General features: G+C 39.5%; 2 protein-coding genes across 3 annotated transcripts in view; both read right to left on the reverse strand.

Moving 5' to 3' along the window:
• fkbp15b (FKBP prolyl isomerase family member 15b) overlaps positions 1-8,480 on the reverse strand; it is a 28,171-nt gene extending 19,691 nt beyond the window's left edge. For both annotated transcript variants that reach the window (XM_072388617.1, XM_072388616.1), the window contains exons 1-12: positions 8,324-8,480; positions 6,081-6,184; positions 5,913-5,991; positions 5,705-5,774; positions 5,543-5,617; positions 5,290-5,388; positions 4,491-4,640; positions 4,300-4,368; positions 916-1,059; positions 597-739; positions 459-507; positions 236-352 (exon numbers count right to left, since the gene is read on the reverse strand). In XM_072388617.1, the coding sequence (XP_072244718.1) occupies positions 236-352; positions 459-507; positions 597-739; positions 916-1,059; positions 4,300-4,368; positions 4,491-4,640; positions 5,290-5,388; positions 5,543-5,617; positions 5,705-5,774; positions 5,913-5,991; positions 6,081-6,184; positions 8,324-8,373 (1,149 nt within the window). In that variant the 5' untranslated portion in view covers positions 8,374-8,480. The remainder of the gene's footprint in view (positions 1-235; positions 353-458; positions 508-596; positions 740-915; positions 1,060-4,299; positions 4,369-4,490; positions 4,641-5,289; positions 5,389-5,542; positions 5,618-5,704; positions 5,775-5,912; positions 5,992-6,080; positions 6,185-8,323) is intronic.
• Positions 8,481-9,137: 657 nt separating this feature from the next.
• On the reverse strand, positions 9,138-14,491 carry fgf17 (fibroblast growth factor 17). Its single transcript, XM_072387056.1, has 5 exons — positions 14,460-14,491; positions 14,331-14,367; positions 13,959-14,136; positions 12,625-12,731; positions 9,138-9,492 (listed from the first exon to the last, which is right to left on the reverse strand). The coding sequence occupies exons 1-5, from the start codon at positions 14,489-14,491 to the stop codon at positions 9,202-9,204; spliced, it is 645 nt and encodes a 214-aa protein (XP_072243157.1). The 3' UTR covers positions 9,138-9,201.
• Positions 14,492-21,784: the final 7,293 nt, after the last annotated feature.

Consider the following 21,784-nt stretch of genomic DNA (forward strand, 5'->3'; position numbering starts at 1 on the left):
ACAGAGCCACTACTTGTCTTGTGAATTAACTTGCTATTTAAAATCAGTTAATAGCCCTTAAGAAAATGTCATGTATATAAACACACTGTTCCATATTTGCATCCAGATACTATAAGGTTTATACGTTTTTAGAAACTTTCTTCAGTTAAAAGCTATAAAACACCATAAAACAACCCTTCTTAAAATACAATTTTAAGAAAAACTTTGAATACAAAAACAGAACTTAAATGCTGACCTCATGCTCTGAGTCACTAGATTCAGGATGGCTGGCAGCTCCTGTAAGAAAGGGTAGCATGGGCTGGCCCATCTTTGCCATGCGAAAAATCAACTTGGCTTTAGTGGCGTCTGGATTCTGAAGTCAAAAACAAGCAAACAAAAAAGAACAGTTGTCATCAACAAAGCTCCTTGGTACATGAAGACATCAAAACAAATAAAAGAAAAGCAGTTCAGGTGCTTACGGTAAGCTGTTCACTCAGAGAGTTCGACTTTGCACGGACTGGTGTCTCTCTTAGGGAAAAAAGACACTTCAGTTTCAAGTAAATGGAAGTAGAGTTCGGGGAAATACAAGTGAGCATTTGCTCAGGCTTTAATCTCACCCTGGTCTGCCGGGACCAGAAGAAGTTGCTGATAATGGGGTATCTGAGATTAAATTTTCCACATTGGGAGCTGGAGAATGAGCAGCAGAGTCTCTGGAGCTGGAACTTGCCCGATCAGAACCACTGTCTTTGGAAAACTTCACCTACAAAACAAGCTCAGTAAGCCTCTCTTCACATTACATCAACAAGACAACTAACTACGAGGAGAGAGGTTGTGTCAGATGTGGCAGCTCCTTTAAAAATGTTCTATTGTAAAAAAGGCATAAATAAGAAAGCAGATTAAGAAAGGTGTAGAAAATTAAACATCAGTGGACATTACCCGTCGAAGCTCTGCTTCAAAGATAAGAGTGCTGTTAGCCGGTACTCTATTAGGTACTCCCTTGGATCCATAAGCCAGACTGGGAGGGATGATAATGAGCCGACGGCCTGCCTTCTTCATCCCAAGCATCCCTTCCTCCCATCCCTGTAAACATGCAAAAGACAGGAAGGTGATACCTTGGAGAACTTGATGCAGTGTTCAGGGTGGATAGTGTCATCCTTTTGTAGGTCAGTTAGTAGTGATCTAATAGGAAAGTATATTAAAGCCAGAGTTACTTTGCTTTCAATTTCAAATGAATTTGGAAAAGCAAGAATCTGAAAACCATGACACCACATTAAATCAACAAAAGTTATCTTCTGTTTTAACTTTTTTATTTTTTGTGTGTTATCATTATTACACGGTTGTTGGTCTTGTGGGGATTCTCTGACTTTTTACAGATCCAGCATTGACCCAACCTCAGCTATATATAAAGGGATAGCCATAAAGGGATGATCAGCATTTATTTAAGTTGATGATGACAAAAGTAAAAGTAAAAAATAACCCTGCATTGAGGATGAGCATCCCTCCAGTCTCACCATTTCAAAGTGATCTAAAATCCATCCAGCCAATTTTCTATACCCACCGAATCCAATGTTGCTAGACATTGAAAAACAGAACTTTATTATCTAATCATCCAGTCAGTGGGTTTATATGATGAGATTAACTGGATTACAGCTATAGTTGGGTTCTGCTCCTTATCTGAGGGTAATTATCCTTTGTTACATGGCAGTGAATGAATGGAATCACTGGCACAAAGCATGCAATACCACAGTAGATAAGTGGCAGCTATCGCTAATAGAGCCACTTCCGGTTGACGTCTTCACCACCAACAACAGCAAACTCAGGCATTCAGAAAGATGGCGAACAAAGAGCAAGATGAAGCTGCGTCCCTCTGTATCTGAGATGAGCTGGTTATGGCACAAACGGGATGTACAACGGTTTTCTTTCTTTCTGACGGCGGTGACAACAGCAGTAATATTGTCTCCTTCGACTTCTGGGTGACGATCGCGGGAAAAAATCTTGAGCATGCGGAGAATACTCGATCCTATCCACTGCCGTCTCCAGGCACGTTAAGTGGGCAATCGGATCGAGTTATCCCGGGGTCTTAATTCGATCGCAAGTAACCCGATACGATCAGGGCCGGATTTAGGAGGATGTGGGCCCCTGGGCTTGAGCCAATGTGCGGGCCCCTGCTTTATCATAGTTATATATATATATACACATATATACACACACACACATATATACACATACATACATATATATGTATATGTATATATATACATATATATATGTGTGTGTGTGTGTGTGTTTTGGTGCAGATGACAAGCAGCAGATACAACTAAGATACAACTAATAAGCCATTTGTCACAAACTACAAACAACCCTGAAATGGTTTCTAGAAAAACAAAACCCCAGATCAGGGTTCCAAACTAGAATATGCTGTCGGCATCACAAAATAAAATCCTTGAATTGCTGCTGTTGTTGCATGGACTTCAACACAAACTATAAAACATTTAGTGCAAGAAAGTGCAACTCTCAAATATACTTTTACAAAGCCATATGAACAAGCAAAATAACCCAGCATTGCAAGCTCTTCACAAGTGGAAATAAAGGTATCAAAACTCAGTGAGTAGAGACTCACATAAAGCTTCCCCAGTATGACTTTCAATGGGTAGAAACTTCAGAAAGCGTTCCTGAGTGTCCTTCAGGTGACACATATCTCAACACAAACGTAAGCTGATCAACATGTGCCACATCTGGCGTGGAGTCAACAGTGATTGAGAAGTATTTCGCCATTTTTACTTCACTGACTATTTCTGATAAATCACGATCCCCCATCAGCTGAATAAACTCCTGGCATGTTTTGGAAGAAAGATATGAGGGTGTCCCTGCACCTGCATTTCCATATTTCTCTATGTGAGACTTCAGAAAGGGATCAAACTCGCTGATTAATTCCAGAATACCCAGATAATTCCCATTATCAGTTCGGCCAAAGATGTCACTGGATCCTCTAAGAGCCAGACCTCTCTCTGCCAAAAACTTGACAACAGACACAACTCTTCTCAACACTTCAGTCCAATATGCACACTCCGACTCAAATTGTTTCTGCAGTTCTGTGTCTATCCTTCCGCTGGCTGTTGCAAGTGTAATATATGTCAGCATTGCTTTTCTGCGATGCTCGCTGTTTTCGTGCTTTTTCATGCGTTCGGATGCGTGCTTCCAGTCACTGAAACCGTTTCAAAGCATGACTGACTTTTAGCATCGCTGTAAATGCTACACGCAAAGCAAAACACAGTTCCGGTGGATGGAGAGTAAAGCAGCCAGTCTTTGGATGTACTCGCCATTTCCGAGCTTGCGTTTAAAGTGCGATCCGGAAAAGAGCCGCTTCTGAAGTTTGTACACCCGTTCCGATGCGTGAAAGCTAGCATTCATATTTTGACAGCTCCCCGGTCCTCGCTCAGCTCAGTAAGCCCGCGCGGACTTCACTTTCCCCCCACTTTTCCCCCAATGCGCAGGATCAGTACTGTCCGCATTATCCGTGGTCATGGTTACGTCCGCCGCGGTGTATGAATGTATGTATGAATGGTTAGAAAGCACGTAGTTATGTGTAGACTTAAGACGTGCTGTATGAGTGCGTGTGAATGGGTGAATGTGGCATGTAGTGTCAGAAGCGCTTTGAGTGGTCAGCTAGACTAGAAAAGCGCTATACAAGTACAGTCCATTTACCATTCACAAAAATACCAAACAGCATCTGGGGCCCCCAAAGCGCCGGGGCCCTGGGCTAGAGCCCCGGTAAGCCCCTGCTAAAGTCCGGCGGTGGATACGATTCAATTTCTTGTCGGATTAAGCTTGTTACATGAGCTGAATAACTCAATTTTATTGTAATTTAGCCATTAATCCGATCCGATTGCCCGTATGTAACCACACTGGGGGGTTATTTATTTATTATTGGCGGTTACACTGAGGTCATTTAAGACTTTTCGCAAACTTTCAGGACAAAACGAGTCACATTCTTTAATAACACTGTAGGTATTATCCTGTTAATGTATGCTGCAGTTATTCTATCCATCTACAGATCACAGACTTTTAACAGAGGAAATATAATGTTATAATTCATCATTACTAAGAGCTAATGAATGACGAATGCCTGATAATTTGTTAAAACAAAAATCATTAAAATACTTCCTGCAACACTAAAAAAACTCCATAAAACGAAGTAAAAACTAGCATGACAAAATAATTTAATTTTTTTGCATTGAAAACAAACTTACAACAAGATGTTTTATATAGATAGAACTTTTCTGAGTGAATTCTTATTTATTACAGTACATTTTAACTCACTTTGATCACTTTCCCAGTTCCAATTTTAAGCCTTAGCAACTTGTCTTTGTTCTGGTTGGAGTCAAATATCTGAAGAAAAAAAAACAGTTGAAATTAAATTCATTGTGTGCCACCTTGTCAAAACAATCTACAAAAACATAAGACAATATGCTGAAATTCATGAAGGCAATTTAAAGTTAATAGTGTGAGACCTGTCCAACTGTGTGATTCTGCAGGAGCCAGCCTGTGTAGACCACCTCCAAAGAGTCTCCATTCTCCACTGCTTGGCCCTCACCGAGACTCAGATCCTGAACCATCACATAATCTAAGGAGGATGAGCTGTTTGCTTTAGCCAAACATACCTGATGATAAAAGGAAACAGACCCTCATTTACTAAAAAAAAAGTATGCAAAAAGTACTAAAAAAGTATTTGAAGTTCATTTGGAAAAATTTAGGCCAAACTGGTTCTGAAGTTCAGTTCATGAAGTAAAGGCATCAGTTTCCACAGCTATCCTGTCATTTTCAACTGTGTTTTAAATACCAAGTCATGGATGAATGGAAATGTTCCATAATGCAACTGGGACAAAACGGAAGTATTTGTAAAAGGTACAGAGGCTAAGAGAAGCTCTGGGATTATCCGGGACTAAATTGATCAGAGCAATTTGAAAACTGTGGCGTCGTCTTTGACAAAGAACGCGTTTTATCAGCTGAAGTTTATACTGCAACTTCTGCTTTCTGCCCCCCCCCCCCCCCCCAAAAAAAAGGGGGATCTATTTAATAGATCTGCTTTTACAATTGCACTCTCAAGAACTCTCCTCAGTGCTTCTGGGAGAGATGTTTTAATCATAGCAAAGGTCAGACCTAAAATTTATGGTGAGGCATGTTTTTCTTATTATGGTCCAAGTCCATGGAATAGCCTTACAGAAGGCTTGAGAGCTGAGCTGCGCTGTCAGACATGTGACATGACAATAATGTCAGTGTAAGCTGTGAGTCTTCTCATGTATTGCTCACCTCTTTGCAGAAGTCTGATGCAGTTTTTTCTGATTCAAACATCAAGGACCAGTTCTGCCTCTGGTCATCATAAAAAGTGCAATAATTGTTTGGCTGTACCTACGAGACAACAATAAACAATGCAATATAAAATTTGGCCTTTATTTTTACAAAAACACTTATGATATATGACGTCAGCCCTCGTTGAGGAAAGCAAGAGAGTCATTCAGTTTGTCAGATCATCTGCATTTATATTCTTGATGACTCAACTAACCATGAAAATGAAGCCCACATGAATCTTAGCAGTGGTCACTTGTTTTTGTTGGCTCAAGTACAGAAGAAGCTTGTACTGCAGAAAAAGAAGAAAGTACATTACATTCAAAACAAATGTCCCAACAGTAATCTCAAACAAGTGACCAAGTCATAGACGTCCAACCTCTTTTGTTGTGTGGCTGCCCAGCACAGCTGCTCCCAGCTTTCCTTGCTTCACATATTGTCCATTAATACTACATGAGACAAAAGCGACAGATTCACTGAAAGTATATTTGGGGAACTGTGACTTTAATGAGAGAATTCATTACATCCTCTAATTTTGTAAGATTTGCAGGAATCTAAGAAATACTTGAAGATGGTTTAAAACTCACTATCTGAAGGCTTGAACTGCTGAGACAAATAAAACAGCAGGAGCACCAGGCGTTAGGGCAGGTTTCTGACTGGCTGGTGCTGTAACCATGTTAAAGACATTGTTCAGCACAACCTCCACATCACAGCTGGATATGAAGTCACTGACATCTCAAATCTTAGAGTCTTACCTGGATTGGAGCTCTTCCTGGGCTGTTTGGGTGCTGTGTACTGGAATGACTCGTTCCCCTGACTAGCTTCCTGGTCTAGTCCAAAAAGGGAAGCCAACTTGGCTCTGCAAAGCAAAACAAAGACAACTAAAAAGACAATCAGACACATTTATGTTTGCCTATAAATGTACAATGTACTGTACATGTACCGTTCATAAAATGAAAGCCCAACCTCAGACATAAAACATGGCCGTATGTTTCCTTCGCATAGATAAAACGCTGTTTATGCAAGCCTTTCAGCTTCATTTGAGGGATTTCAGGTGTTAATGTCACTGCTCAGCAGATAAATTTCAAGCATTCTATCTACACAAAAACAAAAATCCATGAAAACCTTAACAACTGAACATCAAAGTTAAGTCCTGAAAAGTGCTAAACAACCATATTTTTCTTGGCATTGAAAACAAACCAGTAGATCAACTTACACAACATCTTCAAGCCACAAGACTCAGTGAAACATCAAACGCTAACTGATCAACAGCCAGAGTTGTGCTGAACAAAACAACCATTTCTACATCATAAAACACGGCACCAGCACTCCAACATCTTTAAAACCAAAACCTCAACAAGAGCTTTCTATCATCTGATCATTCTTTTTATAAAAAAAATAAATACATAAAATAGATTTGATCAAAGCAATTACTGATCTGGTTATCAAACTAGTTACAAATATTTTTTCATTTATTACTATAACCGATAAATCAGTTAGTCATGACATCATGACATATCAGTCAGTACAAACCCTTGAAACTCCTTCCACTGGTAATCACCAGTATCTTCCAAAACAGACATGTTGAAAGCCCTGAGTCCCTCATCTCCAACAGAGATGAGGGAGGAGGAGCAACCTGTTTGCATATGTGAGCCAGAATCGTTCTTCTGTGCGTTCCAACGCAGGGCTACCCCTAATCTCTCATCCCCAAGTGCCGTCACACCTGTGTGGTAGATCTCACGGTATAGCAGAAGAAAAAGCGATGCACTCCAGCTTTAATGTTAGGTCTCAGCTGAGCAGAGATGGGCTGTGGTTGAAGCTTTCCCGTTACTTCGCTAACACGCAGCATGTGAGAGGAATTAGCTGCAAGAAACACTCCTTCCTCCAGAACAGACCCTGCACTGGCTGCTTTTCCAATAAGCTATCACACAATAGTCATACAGAAAGCACAACACACTCGTCTGTCTACGAATAAGGCAAAGTTTTTCATAGCAAAGTGGCAAAGCATATTTATATCAAGTGAGTCTGGCTCATAACTAAACGGCCACAGTTGTTTTCTGCAGCACCTAAATTAGTTGTCAGCATCAAAACTTCATTGATTTTTAAGTGATATTATATCCTTTAAAAACCTGAAAAAAAACATGGTAATGTACTATTCAAATGTAAAGTAAAGAAACTATTTCATCACACAATATGGTATTTAGAGTACTTCGGTCAATTACAACATATAGGAGCTGTCTGCATAACAGACAAAATAGCTAAGTGGTTAAGACTGATAAATCTAATTTAAAGCGGACCTGAAACTGGCCAAACAGGCTGAAAAGCCTCATTCATGAATACTACTTGGAAGATGGCAGTCAGTTGAGGCATGTGACAACCGATCAGAGCAGAGCAGAGCAGAGATGCAGTTAATTTGAAAGCAGAGGAATTGTATCCAATATAACCTCCAATTCTCCTTGAACAAGCCATTTATCATATTACATTATGCGCTGATTCTTGGCGGCTGACGTTTGCAGATCCCTTACTACAGTGACTTCTGAACATCTGTGTTGTGCTCTCCAACTTGTCCTCAAATATTTATCTACGGTCCAACTCTTAACAGGAGGTTAAACTTAATTAATATCAAGGGGGTCACTTTTTATTTCGGCTCATAATTTAAACAAATTCAAATCTTACCATTACTGTTCTTCACTAGGTATCTTTGTAAAATTATTTTTTATTTTTTAAAAACTAGATAAATCGAAACCTTTTATATGCTTGGCGGGGGGAGAAGACTAACAGTCAAACAAAATGAGCACATTTAAACCTGGGATAACCTGTGTTTTAAACCAATTAAAAAAAAAAACATTTTAAAGTACACGGTTTATTTTTCCTTCCATTTTGTAGTTCAATTTAAATTTGGATCATAAACGAGAGCAGCTAACATGGGCTAAATGCTCGAAAGCTAGTTAGCTCGCAGGATAAAGAGCATTAACTTGGTGAATAAAAACAAACTCACCCTCCCGTAGGTGACAAGAAGTCCCCGTCTTCTTCATCCCCGCCGAACATCTTCAACGTTTTTATCAAATAAAACAAACACACTACATGAGATAGCTGTTTTACATGACCAGTTTGTGACTTCCCTTTCCTGGTTGAGGTGGAATCAGCTGACTTTCCACCTGATCCCCACAAGTACCATAATCAACCACTGGAGGCGCGAAAGAGCACTACAGGATTTTAAATTTTACATCCGAAGAAGTATCTGATTGAAACAGGACTTAAACGATAGATAGATAGATAGATAGATAGATAGATAGATAGATAGATAGATAGATAGATAGATAGATAGATAGATAGATAGATAGATAGATAGATAGATAGATAGATAGATAGATAGATAGATAGATAGATAGATAGATAGATAGATAGATAGATGCTACCTTGTTTTATCATACCTTTTACAATGTTGTTGATGTGGTCATAAGTTTCATTAAATATACAATGGAAATTACATCCACTCTGATGGAAAAATGACACAACAGATCAGATGAAAGCAAATATGCACAAAAGGGTCTCTTTAGCTTTGAAAACACTTGCTTAGATTAATTTATTCAAAGCCATTTTCAAACTTTCCCATTTCTCTGACAAACCAATGAAGACTGAATTCAGGATATTTGGAAATGAGAAAAAGAATGACACAAGCCATTGCATACAACACAGCACAGTTTACATAAAATCCATCTGCTCTTTTCAGTATTTACATGTAATCACTTTACAGCAATATTACTATATTTATTATGAAATTAGAGTCATCATTTACTTATTGAAAATATATACAAAAATAAAATAGCATCTATTTATTCCAACAACACAAATGTCCATGGCTTTTGCTGCATGTTAGGAAGAGGTATGTGATTTCCTGTTACGCTTTGCTCGATGTGCAGGCGGAAATTTAATGAACCCGAAGTGTTTGCTTTGGTCCGTGTTGGGGAAGGGAGGCGGGCCTGTGTGAAGCCTCTTGATGAAATGGACCTCTCTCTGGTTCTCCCTTGTCCTGGAGGCTTTGATGGGCCTCCCTTTCCTGGTGAAAGCCACATACCAGCCCTCATACCTAGCATTCTGCAGGGCTGTATAATTGTTCTCCAGAACTATCTCTGTAAAAATACAGTCCCTGCTCCGGCCGTTGGGCTGCATGAGGAGACAGAAAGGTTTCTTCTTTTAAAGCCGGACAGAAATGGGTTCAATGTGTTCTGATTTATTTAAATACACACCAAAGAAAATGATCACATTATTTCAGTCAATAAATCAAGCAGTTACATCACCAATATGTAGTTCTTGAGCTTAGGAAAGCCAATGTTCTGTCCACAGCTATTTATAATCTACTTAAAAAGAGACCATAGCACTCATTTTAAGCTTTAGGCTAAAGGAATAATTTATTCTATGTGCAAAACAACAAAACATTCAGTTGTTAACCTATGGTGGGAATAATATTTTTCAAACATTAGCAAACTTCAGTTTAATATTGCAGGTCTAGGAAAATAACTGAAATACTACATGTAGATGAAGATAAGGTTTTATTGTTTGTGACACTAAAGATGTACAGGCAACGATTCAGATCTCAAGTCTAAATTTTGAATTTAAATGTATCTGCCTTGACTTTATTTCATACGAAGCAAACTATACAAATGTCAAACAACTCCTTTTTAATTGGTTTTGATATTTCATAAACTGTATCTTTCCATTAGATAGAAAGCTGTAGCTTGCCCTTGCGGTTTTGTCTAAAGCCATAACAAACTTCCACAGTTGTGCCTCTAGTGCTTGTAACAATATTTGAGAAAGAAAGTCTCTTTGTCAGTACGATGTTTTTTATGCATTAATCCTAAGAAAATTTTATTAGCTTCTAATATAGACACACTAACTGTTTCAAGACACTGTGATTAGTAAGAGTTTCAGAGTAAGCGAAGGGGTTTTAAGAGTGGTATCAATCAACCCATGTAAGAAAAACTGTAAAAAAATTTCCAAATATCAGGCAATTCCTTTAGTCAGTGCGATTACATGCGTGCCATCAGATCGGATTAATGGCTAAATTACAATAAGATTGAGTTATTCAGTTCATGTAGACACCTTAATCTGACAAGAAATCGAATCGGATCGGGTTACTTGCGATCAAATTAAGACCCCGGGATAACTTAATCCAAATGCCCACTGGACGAGCATGTAGGCGACAGTGGATCGGATCGAGCGTTCTGCGCATGCTCGAGATTTTTTCCCGTGATCATCACCCGGAAGTCAAAGGAGACGATATTCCTGTTGTTGTCGCCGCCGTCAGAAAGAAATAAACAACGCCATGGAGAATGCACCACTGTGCATCACATTTGTGCCATAACCAGCTCATCACAAATGTAGAGGGACGCAGCTTCATCTTGCTCTTTGTTCGCCATCTTTCTCGAATGCCTTAGTTTTGTTGTTGTTGTTGGTGGTGAAGACGTCAACCGGAAGTGGCTCTATTAGCGATTGTTGAAATGGATACAGCGCTACCTATCGTACTGGGGTATGACATGCTTTGTGCCAGTGATTCGATTCATTCACCGCCATATATCCAAGGATAATTACCCTCAGATAAGGAGCATAACCCAACTGTAGCTATAATCGAGTTAATCTCATCATGTAGACCCACTGAGTGTGTCCACTTCACTGAGCCGTTTAGACTCCTGCCTACTGTAGACTGGAAAAGTTCATCAAAAAGTGGACAGCTAGCTATAAAGATTTAGATTCAGACTATTTTGGCTGAATAATATTAGCTGTAATTAGTTTGGTTTTCTCCCATATGTTACATTTAAAATCGAAGTGGTATACAAATGCATCTAAATGGCTTGTCTTAGTTAAATGTCCTCACAGCAATTTATACTAAATGAAGCTGGCTTCATATCTGTTGTACACAATAAATAAGAGCACTCATTTCCTCATCCGACTCTTGGTGAAAAAAAAATTTCAAATACGTAAAACTGTCAATTAAGCAATGAAATATAGATTTATAAACCTGTAAGACACACACACTGTAATTTAGTGTTTTACAGGTTGTGATTTACGTGTAGAAACAACAGCAGCAAATCTCACCTAATCAACAAACTGCCACAGAATGAGTGTAAGAGCTACATAGCTCAGTAGTTCCAAGTTAATCCTTAATTATCATATGGAAACACATAAAGATACTTTTCCATGATAGACTAACTTCATCTCAAGTCATACGCTGTCTTATGAATCTGGTGTGTCAATTTCTTATCTCTAAACAGACATCATATAAGCAGCAGTCTCAATATTTTAAACCAACGATATGATATAGATTTATGACTTGTCATGTCAGCCAGACATGAAAGCCCATCTTTTCCATTTCCATGAAGGAAGTGGACAGTTGACTTATGTCAAAACATACACAGTCGGAGCACAATGGTAGGGTACTTTCCCCTCATTGCTGTCAGACTTGGCCAATAAGACTGAGTTATTATCACAACCCTGTGAGGATTCTATTTTTCCAGAAAGCTAGAACATCATGTTCTGGACTGTGGTCATAAGTTCTATGACCACGGTGACTACAGATTTAAGACAGTTTAAAGTTGTAGCTCAGAGCCACACTGTATATTTGTGTGTGGACTGCACAGTCAGCTCACTGAAGAAGATTGTATTCCAAAAGTGATTAATTTGTGCATTGAGGTGATGACGACAGAACTTTCTGTGCACTGACAAAGCCTCTGTGGTCAAAAACCTCACATAGGGAGCACTGGCAGTACTGAAAGGTGTTCAGAGTGCATTTAATTGGGGTTCTAATTTTGAAATACTGTTCGCCTTTATTTAGAGTATATTTGGTTATCCTTGCTACAACAGACATGGCAGCCTAATATTATCATAATGTAAGTCAAGTTTTCTTTTTATCTCTTTGTTGTTACAACATTAATTCAAACCTTTATTAAACATTTTAAAAACGAATGTCAAGTTTGGATATACTCCGGCTTCCTCCCACCATCCAAAAACATGCATGTTAGGTTAATTGGTGACTCTAAAATTGTCCTTAGGAGTGAGTGTGAGCACGTGTGGATGTTTATCTCATTTGTCTCTGTGTGGCCCTGTGATGGACCGGCGACCTGTCCAGGGTGTTCCCCACCTCTCGCCCGATGACTGCTGGGATAGGCTCCAGCCCCCCCGCGACCCGACTGACGGATTTAAGCGGGTATAGAAAATGGATGGATGGAAGTTTGAATATTTAGCTATATATATGCAAAATCCACTGTGTACCCCAAAATGGGAATTCAGAAATGTATTTACCTTGCCGACAAGTTTCCCCTTCCGGTTCATGCAGAGGTAGCAGCCACTTTCTGCACCTCTTATTCTCACTCGACTTCCAAAGGTGTCTGTCTCAACAAACAGACGAGCTGCAATTAAGAAAAGAGAGCTGAAAAACTCTGAAAACTCTTTGCTGCAAAATGGATCAGTAAAACAGCATGAAGGATCTGCCTTGTATATCCTACCTGATCTGCATTTGATCTGCCTGGTAAATATACATGCAGACAATGCAGTCTAGAAATCTTGATTGGGTTTTTGTTAGCTGAGTCATTGTGTGAGTATAAGAATCTGCTTTTATACTCCTCCAGTTAGTCCTTCATTTTATCAAGTGGACATCCTCTCGTTTGAGTTAGAAGTCAGGACTTAAAGTCAAAGTACCAACTGATTAGACAATTGATTTCTCTGAACATTAAAGTACTGTGGAAGTAGAATATACACTCTTAATTGATTTTATCCAGCTGTTAATTATCGTCATTGGGCATTAAAACAGCTTTGTGTATTGGGGCTATAAAGACAAAGGGCTTGTCCTAATCAGCTGCTAATTCGCCAGACGATGGCTTCATGGATACAGCAGGGAGGCTAAATTAGCATACAGTCCTGAAAACAGTTCACAAAGGGAGGGACAGGCAGGCTGGAGGTGAAACTGCTGGTTGTGCCTGAGGACATCAGTTCACAGCAGGGATTTTGTGGGTGTGTTGTTGGTGCCTGCAAAATGGAAGCTTTTCACTTAATTCCTCTGAGAAAACTCTTTACTTATTCATGTCCTTCATTGTAGGTCAATCTACCAAGCTCTATCAAGTTGTGAAAGCATTTTTTTATGTACCAATAGCCATACCATACATCTAATTGCTATCTCATAGATGCTGAAAGGCCAAATTAAAGATAAACAATAAATAAAACAAAACAATGTAAATATGAGTCCAAACAAGCCCCAATTTGTATCTACCATGTATTGCCAGCCAACTATCTAACAAAGCACCAAGCATTCTCTGAAATACTCTGAACACAATACATTCCAAATATTCTGAAATAGTTCAACAAGTTAATACCAATGCTACTAAAGTTACATATTTATGTGCCAATACTGAAAACCCTGTTTCAAAATAAACAATATACCACCTTTTTTTTTAGTAGACTTATGCCTTTAAACTACCTGAAGTGGCTCAAGTTACCTCAATGCACGCTATATTTTGCAGGCCTTACAAGCTGCTTATGGAGGATGCAAGTTTATTTCAATGATCACTGATATACTTTTTAAACACGGTAGCAAGAGAGAAAAGGGCGACATAAAACAGCAGCATGAGGCCAGCTCTTACCGTACAGATTTCCATCTTCGGCAGTGGCGGTGACTCTTTTGCCCTGAATCTGGACATGTTTCCCACTGGTGCGACTGTAGAGCTGGTAAACTCTGACCTGCCGGCGACTGAGATTGTCCGTCACTGCACCCTGCGTCCTCACATACTGGTTAAAATTAGGAGACGGGTGATTCTCCCCCTTTTTTATGCAAAGGGAAAAATAAAATACATAATTTTGTCTCTCTAGTCTGGGATAAATAAACGTACTGCTCCTTGTACAACCACCAAAAACAGGTTAAATCGAATCTTTTAACTCGGCACATCACACTAATATCTGATATAGCTATTACAACTTTCTGTGTATGATTTACAAGGCTGAATACGTTGTCTTACCTGAGTGTGACACCACAGGACAAAAAAATGAAAAGATCTGCAAAAGCAAATATAAATAAATGAGTTATTATTAAGAAACCATTTAGTGGTAATTGTACAAGCAGTGTTGAGCCCTGTCAGTCGACTTACAAGTAAATACAGCGCTGGTTTATTCCATACATTCTTCTCGTTATTTCATTCGATCAAAAGATGGATTCTTGAAGCAGACAAATGCCACGAGGATGCTATGAATAAATCCAACAGTTCAAGCTGGTGCATATGCAATTTTGGTCTGTCCATCCAAACCAACAAAGCCTGTGATATATCCTGGAGAAGTTAACTCCTCTCACATTTATCAAAAACCTGATCCAGCCGACTGGGTACCGAGGAGCTCTTTAACAGATCCGCGCAGCGCATGGAAATCAAATACATCCATAACAGAAAGCCTGTTAAGTTTGTATCTACATCACTGGAGTTGAAAACGTGGGAGATTTCGGCTCGGTGCACGTCTGCTTGGGTTAATTCCAGGTTTTAAATAGCCCTCTGTCTCACTGGGATCCAGTTGCTAACTGGCTTAATGTTAAAAGGCAAAAGTCCCTCCCTGAAATCTTTTTTGTCGAGGGTGGGCACAGCACAGAATCCCTAATGATGATTTAATAGGGAGACACACACGTGCAACACACACTCAGAAAGAAAAAATACCCTAATTTTCTAGGATTACAAATATAAAAAGCAAAATCTCCTACCCGTCCCCCCCCAGCAGAAACCTGTTTAACTCATCAATCTGATTGATTTGATGTAGATCATTATTGTAGCATTGTAATAAAAGCACGCAGCCTAATAGCACTTGGCTCTGGCAATTAGGTGTTAAAGAAACTGTTGCAACCCCCACACTTCTTTGATCTTGTGTAAGGTCACACTTCCAACTCATGTTGAAAGAGCCCAAAATACATTAAATAGACACACGTTTTGTGTCTTAACTTAATTTAATATGCAGTCAACTCCCCATGATGAGCTGGACACTGTCTGTCCATGCTTTTGAAAGGAATAAGTTTACACAGGAGAGGAGAGGAGAAGAGAAGAGAAGAGAAGAGAAGAGAAGAGAAGAGAAGAGAAGAGAAGAGAAGAGAAGAGAAGAGAAGAGGAAGAGAAGAGAAGAGAAGAGAAGAGAGGAGAAGAGAGGAGAGGAGAGGAGAGGAGAAGAGAAGAGAAGAGAAGAGAAGAGAAGAGAAGAGAAGAGAAGAGAAGAGAAGAGAAGAGAAGAGAAGAGAAGAGAAGAGAAGAGAAGAGAAGAGAAGAGAAGAGAAGAGAAGAGGCTGATGTAGCAATAATGGGTGTGTATTGACATAGCTGCTGGGTTCATATGGGCATAGTTTGTGAAAACAGCATAACAAGTGCTTCCATCTTGCCCTTCTCACGTTCTCTTGACCTTATCACTACTGTCACCACTGTCAAGTGCAATAAAATGGTTGTTTGTAGTAGTTAAGCAGCTCTGACATGTTGATCTGCTTTCAACTAGCTGGCAGGAGCCAGCAGCTACTGATTCAACTTGTTGATGTCGACTTTTACAGTAAATCACTGTCAGTCCATCAATCAGTATTCCTCTTACACCAGGCACCATCAAGTGTGTTTGTTTGCAATAGATATCAGCTGGTTATCAAAAGACTCATAACAATATGATCCCATTTACATCTAGAACATTTGCATTTACTACCAGGCAACCAAATAAAAATGACAGAATTGTACAAATAGAAACATTAAGAGTGACTGAAACAGTTGATCACTAATTCCATTAGTGAGGTATTTGATTGGTCTCAAATTCATACTATGGCAATGGATGGAGCCAGAGACAAATAGCATTAACCCAATGAGCACTGATCTCACCATTAGAGATTACATACACAGAGAGAAGAAGATGGCTCAAACTAAACCCACAAAAGAACTGTGAAATTGATCTACCTGCATATCCACAATGTCCTTTTTAAGTTAACTATTTTAAGTTAAGGGTACGATCATGTTTAGGTTTGTATAGGTGTTGGAGTTACGCATTTAAGTGTAATGTTTAAGGGTTTGCATACATACTAAACATATTAACTTACTGTTTGCATGGAGACATACATATCCTACTGTGCTATAACCTCATTTGAACTAATGCAGCTCTGGTTAAATTCTGGTTAAAAAGGTTTGTATGTGTGATAAAAATGTAAATAAAAATCAAATCGGTGAATAAAATCTTTTTTACATAATACTTTCACACGCCCCTTATCCTGAATGCATATTTTCGTCTGCATCATATCAATAACCGTCTCATGCCTCTCTGTCGTTCATAAATAATATTTGCTGTAAAAGCTGCCAGGTTTTCCATCACAGTCAAGAGGAGCATGAACACATCAGCTCCATTCAAGCTGCTTTACACTGACTCCCATGTTTAACAAAAGATTTCAAGATTATATTGATTATGAGTTTTCAAGGCCTGACTCCTGATTACACTATTGATCATACTGTACCATTTGAGTCTGAGAGAAGTTTCAGAGCAGGTTAGGTCTGTAATCTGTTCTAGAGACCTGGTTACAAGCCAAAATGGAGTGGCATGTCTGAGTGTTTGTCAGAGATTCTAAAGATGGGAACTGGTCTTATCTGAGCTCTTTTACAATTTCAATAATCAATAGGGCTGGGCACATTAAAGCGTTATTTTTGCGTTAACTAATTAATTCATTATTGCCGACAATTATTTGTCTTTTAACGCAATTTTTATCATTTATTATTTTTATTGTAAACGTCTGTTGCTAACTGGCTTTTATTTTGATAAAGTCCACCGTGAGCGAGCCTAGTACGTTGCTTACTGCTGCGGCGCTCACAGGAAACAGTCAGAAAAGAAAAGAATGGCGGACGAAGCAGGCTATATAAACACGGAGAAGGTTACAGAACTTTTACATGGACATTTTCATTTCAAAGTTCTTCCAGACAGCGCAGTCGGCAGAGCCAAAGTTATTTATAGGCACTGCAATATTGAATTGTTTTATCATGGATCACTTCGATCATATGACTGTACAGTTCCAATAAAAGTGCGTTATATGCTACTTTTGAATTCATTATTGGATTTTGCGTGTAACAATGCGATTTATCGTGATTAATCACAGGAAATCATGCGATTAACGTGATTTAATATTTGCCCAGCCCTAATAATCAATCAATATAATTTATTTTCTTATCATTCAGTTTCAATACCTGTTTTATGATTCATTTTGCTTAACATTACTGGAATGTCTTATTCACCATGTGATCCTGGCCCTTGTTTCCCTGTGGTGAAATACACTTGAGCTTGAGTTTTGAAAAGTGAACTACAAAGGAAGATGAGTATTAACATTAATATGACATGTGTATACAGTCTATTGTTCAGACATGTTGCCAATATGTTAACTGCTATCAAATTAACAACAAGAAGTTAATGTTTGAAGGGGCTTGCAGTTACTCATTTAGTAGCAGATGTGCTCGTTCTCATATTTTCACCTTCATTTCCTGTGGTCGTTTCACTGCTTTCCAGTTTGGCATTGTACATCAGCGTATACAAGATAGAAAGCTGTCTTTCTTCTGGAGCAAATGATCTTTTATGTTGTTTATTCAAGGATTATTGTCAACTTCTGTGAGTTTGGCTACATTCTACCAGAATAAGTAGTATTTGATTTCTTACCAGATTGGTTCAAACATAAATGCATCTAAACAAAGATTCTGATACCTGGAACAAAGTGACATATCACTTTAAACAAGAGACAATACAATGCAAAGTATCCTAAAACTATGTGATTTACTGAATAAGTCACATTTGGCTGACTATAGAAGCATGGCAGTAAAGAAGTTGCAGAATTCTTTTAACTTGATGGTGTGGTTTACTTTTGGAGAACTTTTGCATAACCCGCTGTCATCACTGTGGAACTTATTAATCTTCAGCAATGCTGTGTTGTTTTAACTCGTTTTAACGGCGGCACTAAATTTTTCAAGAACAAAACATAAAACACTCCAAAACGGAGGAACAAAACAAGGCTATGAAACTTACTGTTAAATACATAAACTATGGCTAGGAATAAATTTACAAATAAATATGCTCTGCAGGAGAGTCGCTCAACTTGCAGGCTCGAGGCAAGGCTATGGCTGTGAATCACGAGGCGAGTTATGTAGGTCGAAACAGGACGCAACATACTGGCACAAGACAAGGGAGACGCAGACGATTTGAGCACATGAGGGACCAAGGGGAACAGGTGGAAACTCTTTGGGAATCAGGGAAGACAATCAGACGCTTGACACGGGACGAAGGGCAAGATACCTGGAACAAGAGGGGAAAGTTAGTTATTTTTAAAATAAAACAGGAAATGACGAGACAAGACATGAAACAGAACGTAAATCGTGACAGGTCTTTCTGGCAAAACACATAAATCTGTTTTTATTGTGATGTGAGCTGAATGAATATAAATAAATTGAAATGCGAGTAAATTAGATGTTGACACGTGCTACATCTTTTTTACTCTGTCTGGATAATTAGTTGGATTTTGGGTATAACACTTCACTGAATAGATTGTGTTGAAGTATAATCTCTTCTTTTGACTTCTGAAAATGATCAGATTGCCAGGAACAGTGGTAAAAACTTCCACTTGGCTTCTACTGTACCAAAACAAAATACATGCATTCATAACATGTTTTTCACTTATCATATTTTATAGTTTTAAAGATTAACTAATATTGTTCTTCCACGGGTAATATTAAGCAATAAATTAAGATACACAAATTATCAATTGTTAAAAAATTTGTGTAATTTTTTCCACATATGTGTGTTGGTTTGACCAAGGAATAATTATGTCATTCGTGGGGAACTCGTCTCGTAAATCTTTTTAATTGTTTAAAGAATTGTTTAAAGAAAATTTTTTAAAGAAAAATGTTGAGCATAGAAGTGCTGAGTGTTTGAATTGGGACAATAACCGGGTGAACAGCAGCTTGTGAGATGTGTTTGTGAAGTAGGTGGCTGTGAAGGAAGCCGGCCATGCTGTATTGGGAGTGCACTGTAATTATGAAGGACTAGTCGCTCAGCCCCGGCCAGGAATAAGTTGATGAGTTTAAACTGGAATTGTGGATACACTTTTAGAGCGGGCCGGGTGTAGTCTGTGACGTAAAGCATCCACTCATGGTGATGTCTTGGTGCCAAAGGCCAACCTTTAATAATAATAATAATAATGATTATAATACATTTTATTTATAGGTGCCTTTCTGGACACTCAAGGTCACGGTACATAGGTTCAAAACAATATAACGCAAGCAATGATATTAAAATTACACAGTACAAATGCAATCATAGGGAAAAGGCAAGTTTGAAAAGGTATGTTTTGAGTTTGGATTTGAAGTGTGGGGGTGAAGTACTGTTCCTGAGTTCCAGTGGTAGATTGTTCCAAAGATGAGGAGCAGAGCAGCTGAATGCTCTGCTAAATGCTAAATGCTAAATGTTAACAGGAGGATTTTGAATTCAGTTTGAAATTTTATTGGGAGGCAATGGAGCTGCTGTAGGATGGGGGTGATGTGGTGGGTGGAGGGGGTCCTTGTGATGATGCTGGCAGATGAATTCTGGACTAGCTGGTGACGAGGCTGTGAACAAGAATAGAAGTGGTATGGGGGGTGAGGGAGGGGCGGAGGCGGTTGATGTTGCGCAGGTGAAAATATGCAGACTGGGTAATGTTATTGATATGTGAATGAAAAGATAGGGTACTGTCGAGGATGACACCCAGACTCTTAACCTGTGGGGAGGGGGAGACAGTGGAGTTGTTGATGGTAACTGAGAAAGTGTCAGTCAATAGTGTTGATTTGGAACCGATGAGGAGAATCTAAGTTTTATCACTGTTTAATTTGAGAAAATTGGAAGAGGACCAGGATTTTATGTTGGTTAGGCAGTCTGCAAGGGACGGGGGTGGGAGAGTGGAGGTGGGTTTACTGGAGAGGTAGAGCTGGCTGTCATCCGCATAGCAGTGAAAACTGATGTTGTATTTGCGGAAGATGTTGCAGAGGGGAAGGAGGTAAATGATGAAGAGGAGGGGCCCCAGGACAGAGCCCTGGGGCACACCTGAAGTGACAGGAGAAGACTGAGATGTGAAGTAATTGAGTTGAATGAACTGAGTGCGGCCTGAGCGGTAGGATCTAAACCAGTCAAGTGGAGTGTGGTTGATGCCGATGGAAAGTAATCGGTTGAGGAGGGTGGGGTTTCGATGGTATCGAAGCCTGCACTCAGGTCAAGAAGGATGAGTATAGTGAGTAAATCAGAATCAGCTGCCATGAGGAGGTCATTAGTGATTTTAACAAGTGCGGTTTCTGTGCTGTGGAGTGGACAGAAACCAGACTGGAACTGTTCATACAGATTGTTGAGTGATAGGTGCGAGTGGAGTTGAGTAGCAACTGTTTTCTCAAGAATTTTGTAAATGAAGGGGTGCCAGAGAAGGGAGGCAGAATTTAACCAGAACTGTGGGGAGGGGGTCCAGCTGACACGTGGTGGGCTTGGATTTTTGGATGAGGTCAGAGATCTCTGAGAGGGTGGGCAGGGCAGCTTGAAGGAGGAAAAGGGGTGAGTGGGTGGGTGGAGGTCAGAACTGTCATTGGAGGAGTTTGAACCGAGATCCTGATGGATTGTCTGGATTTTGTTGTTGAAAAAGGACATGAGAGAATTACAGAAAGCAGTTGAAGTGGTATAGAAACTGGGGATCGAGTGATATTGTTGAACAGTGAAAACAGTGACTTAGTAATAATTTGATTTGGATTTAGAAATGCAGTCCTGGTAAAGCAGAAAATGTTTTTTGTACATTTCCTTGTGTATAGTCAGTCCAGTTTTACGATGAAGCTGCCGGCCTTTGGATTTCATAAGCCGAAGTTTGGGAGTAAACCAGGGAGCAGAGACGGAGAAAGAGACAGATCTGGTTTTTAGTGGAGCGAGGGAGTTGAGGATATCATGAAGCCCTGTGTTATATTGTGAGACCAGCTCTTCATCAATGTCCATGAAGAAATCCACACTGGGGGAGAGGGAATCCATGTTTATGTCCTTGATATTGCGAAAGGAGATGAGATGGGGGGACTTAGTGATGGAGAGAGTGAGGTCGACATTGAATGAGAGGAGGAAAATGGTCAGTGATGGGGAGTTCAGCTGATGCACAGTCAGTTTGGGTGACACCAGAGCAGCATATAAAGTCCAGGATGTGTCCTTTGGAGTGTGTGGGGATGTGAGTGTGCTGCTGAAATCCAGAGCTTCAAGGCAGGATGTAAAGTCTCTGGTAAGAGGGTGGTTTGTATTGTCCATGTGTATGTTAAAATCTCCCAGTAGTATTGTTTTTGGGGAGAGGATGGGTAGGTGTGTGAGGAAAGCAGCAAAGTCATTTATAAACTCGCTGTTTGGTTTCGGGATTGGTTGTAGGACTAGGTCCAGGCAGTTGACAGACAGTGGATTCGAAGGA

The sequence above is a fragment of the Leuresthes tenuis genome, unplaced genomic scaffold (assembly GCF_036924035.1).
Source record: "Leuresthes tenuis unplaced genomic scaffold, fLeuTen1.0.hap1 SCAF_6, whole genome shotgun sequence".
Lineage (NCBI taxonomy): Eukaryota > Metazoa > Chordata > Actinopteri > Atheriniformes > Atherinopsidae > Leuresthes > Leuresthes tenuis.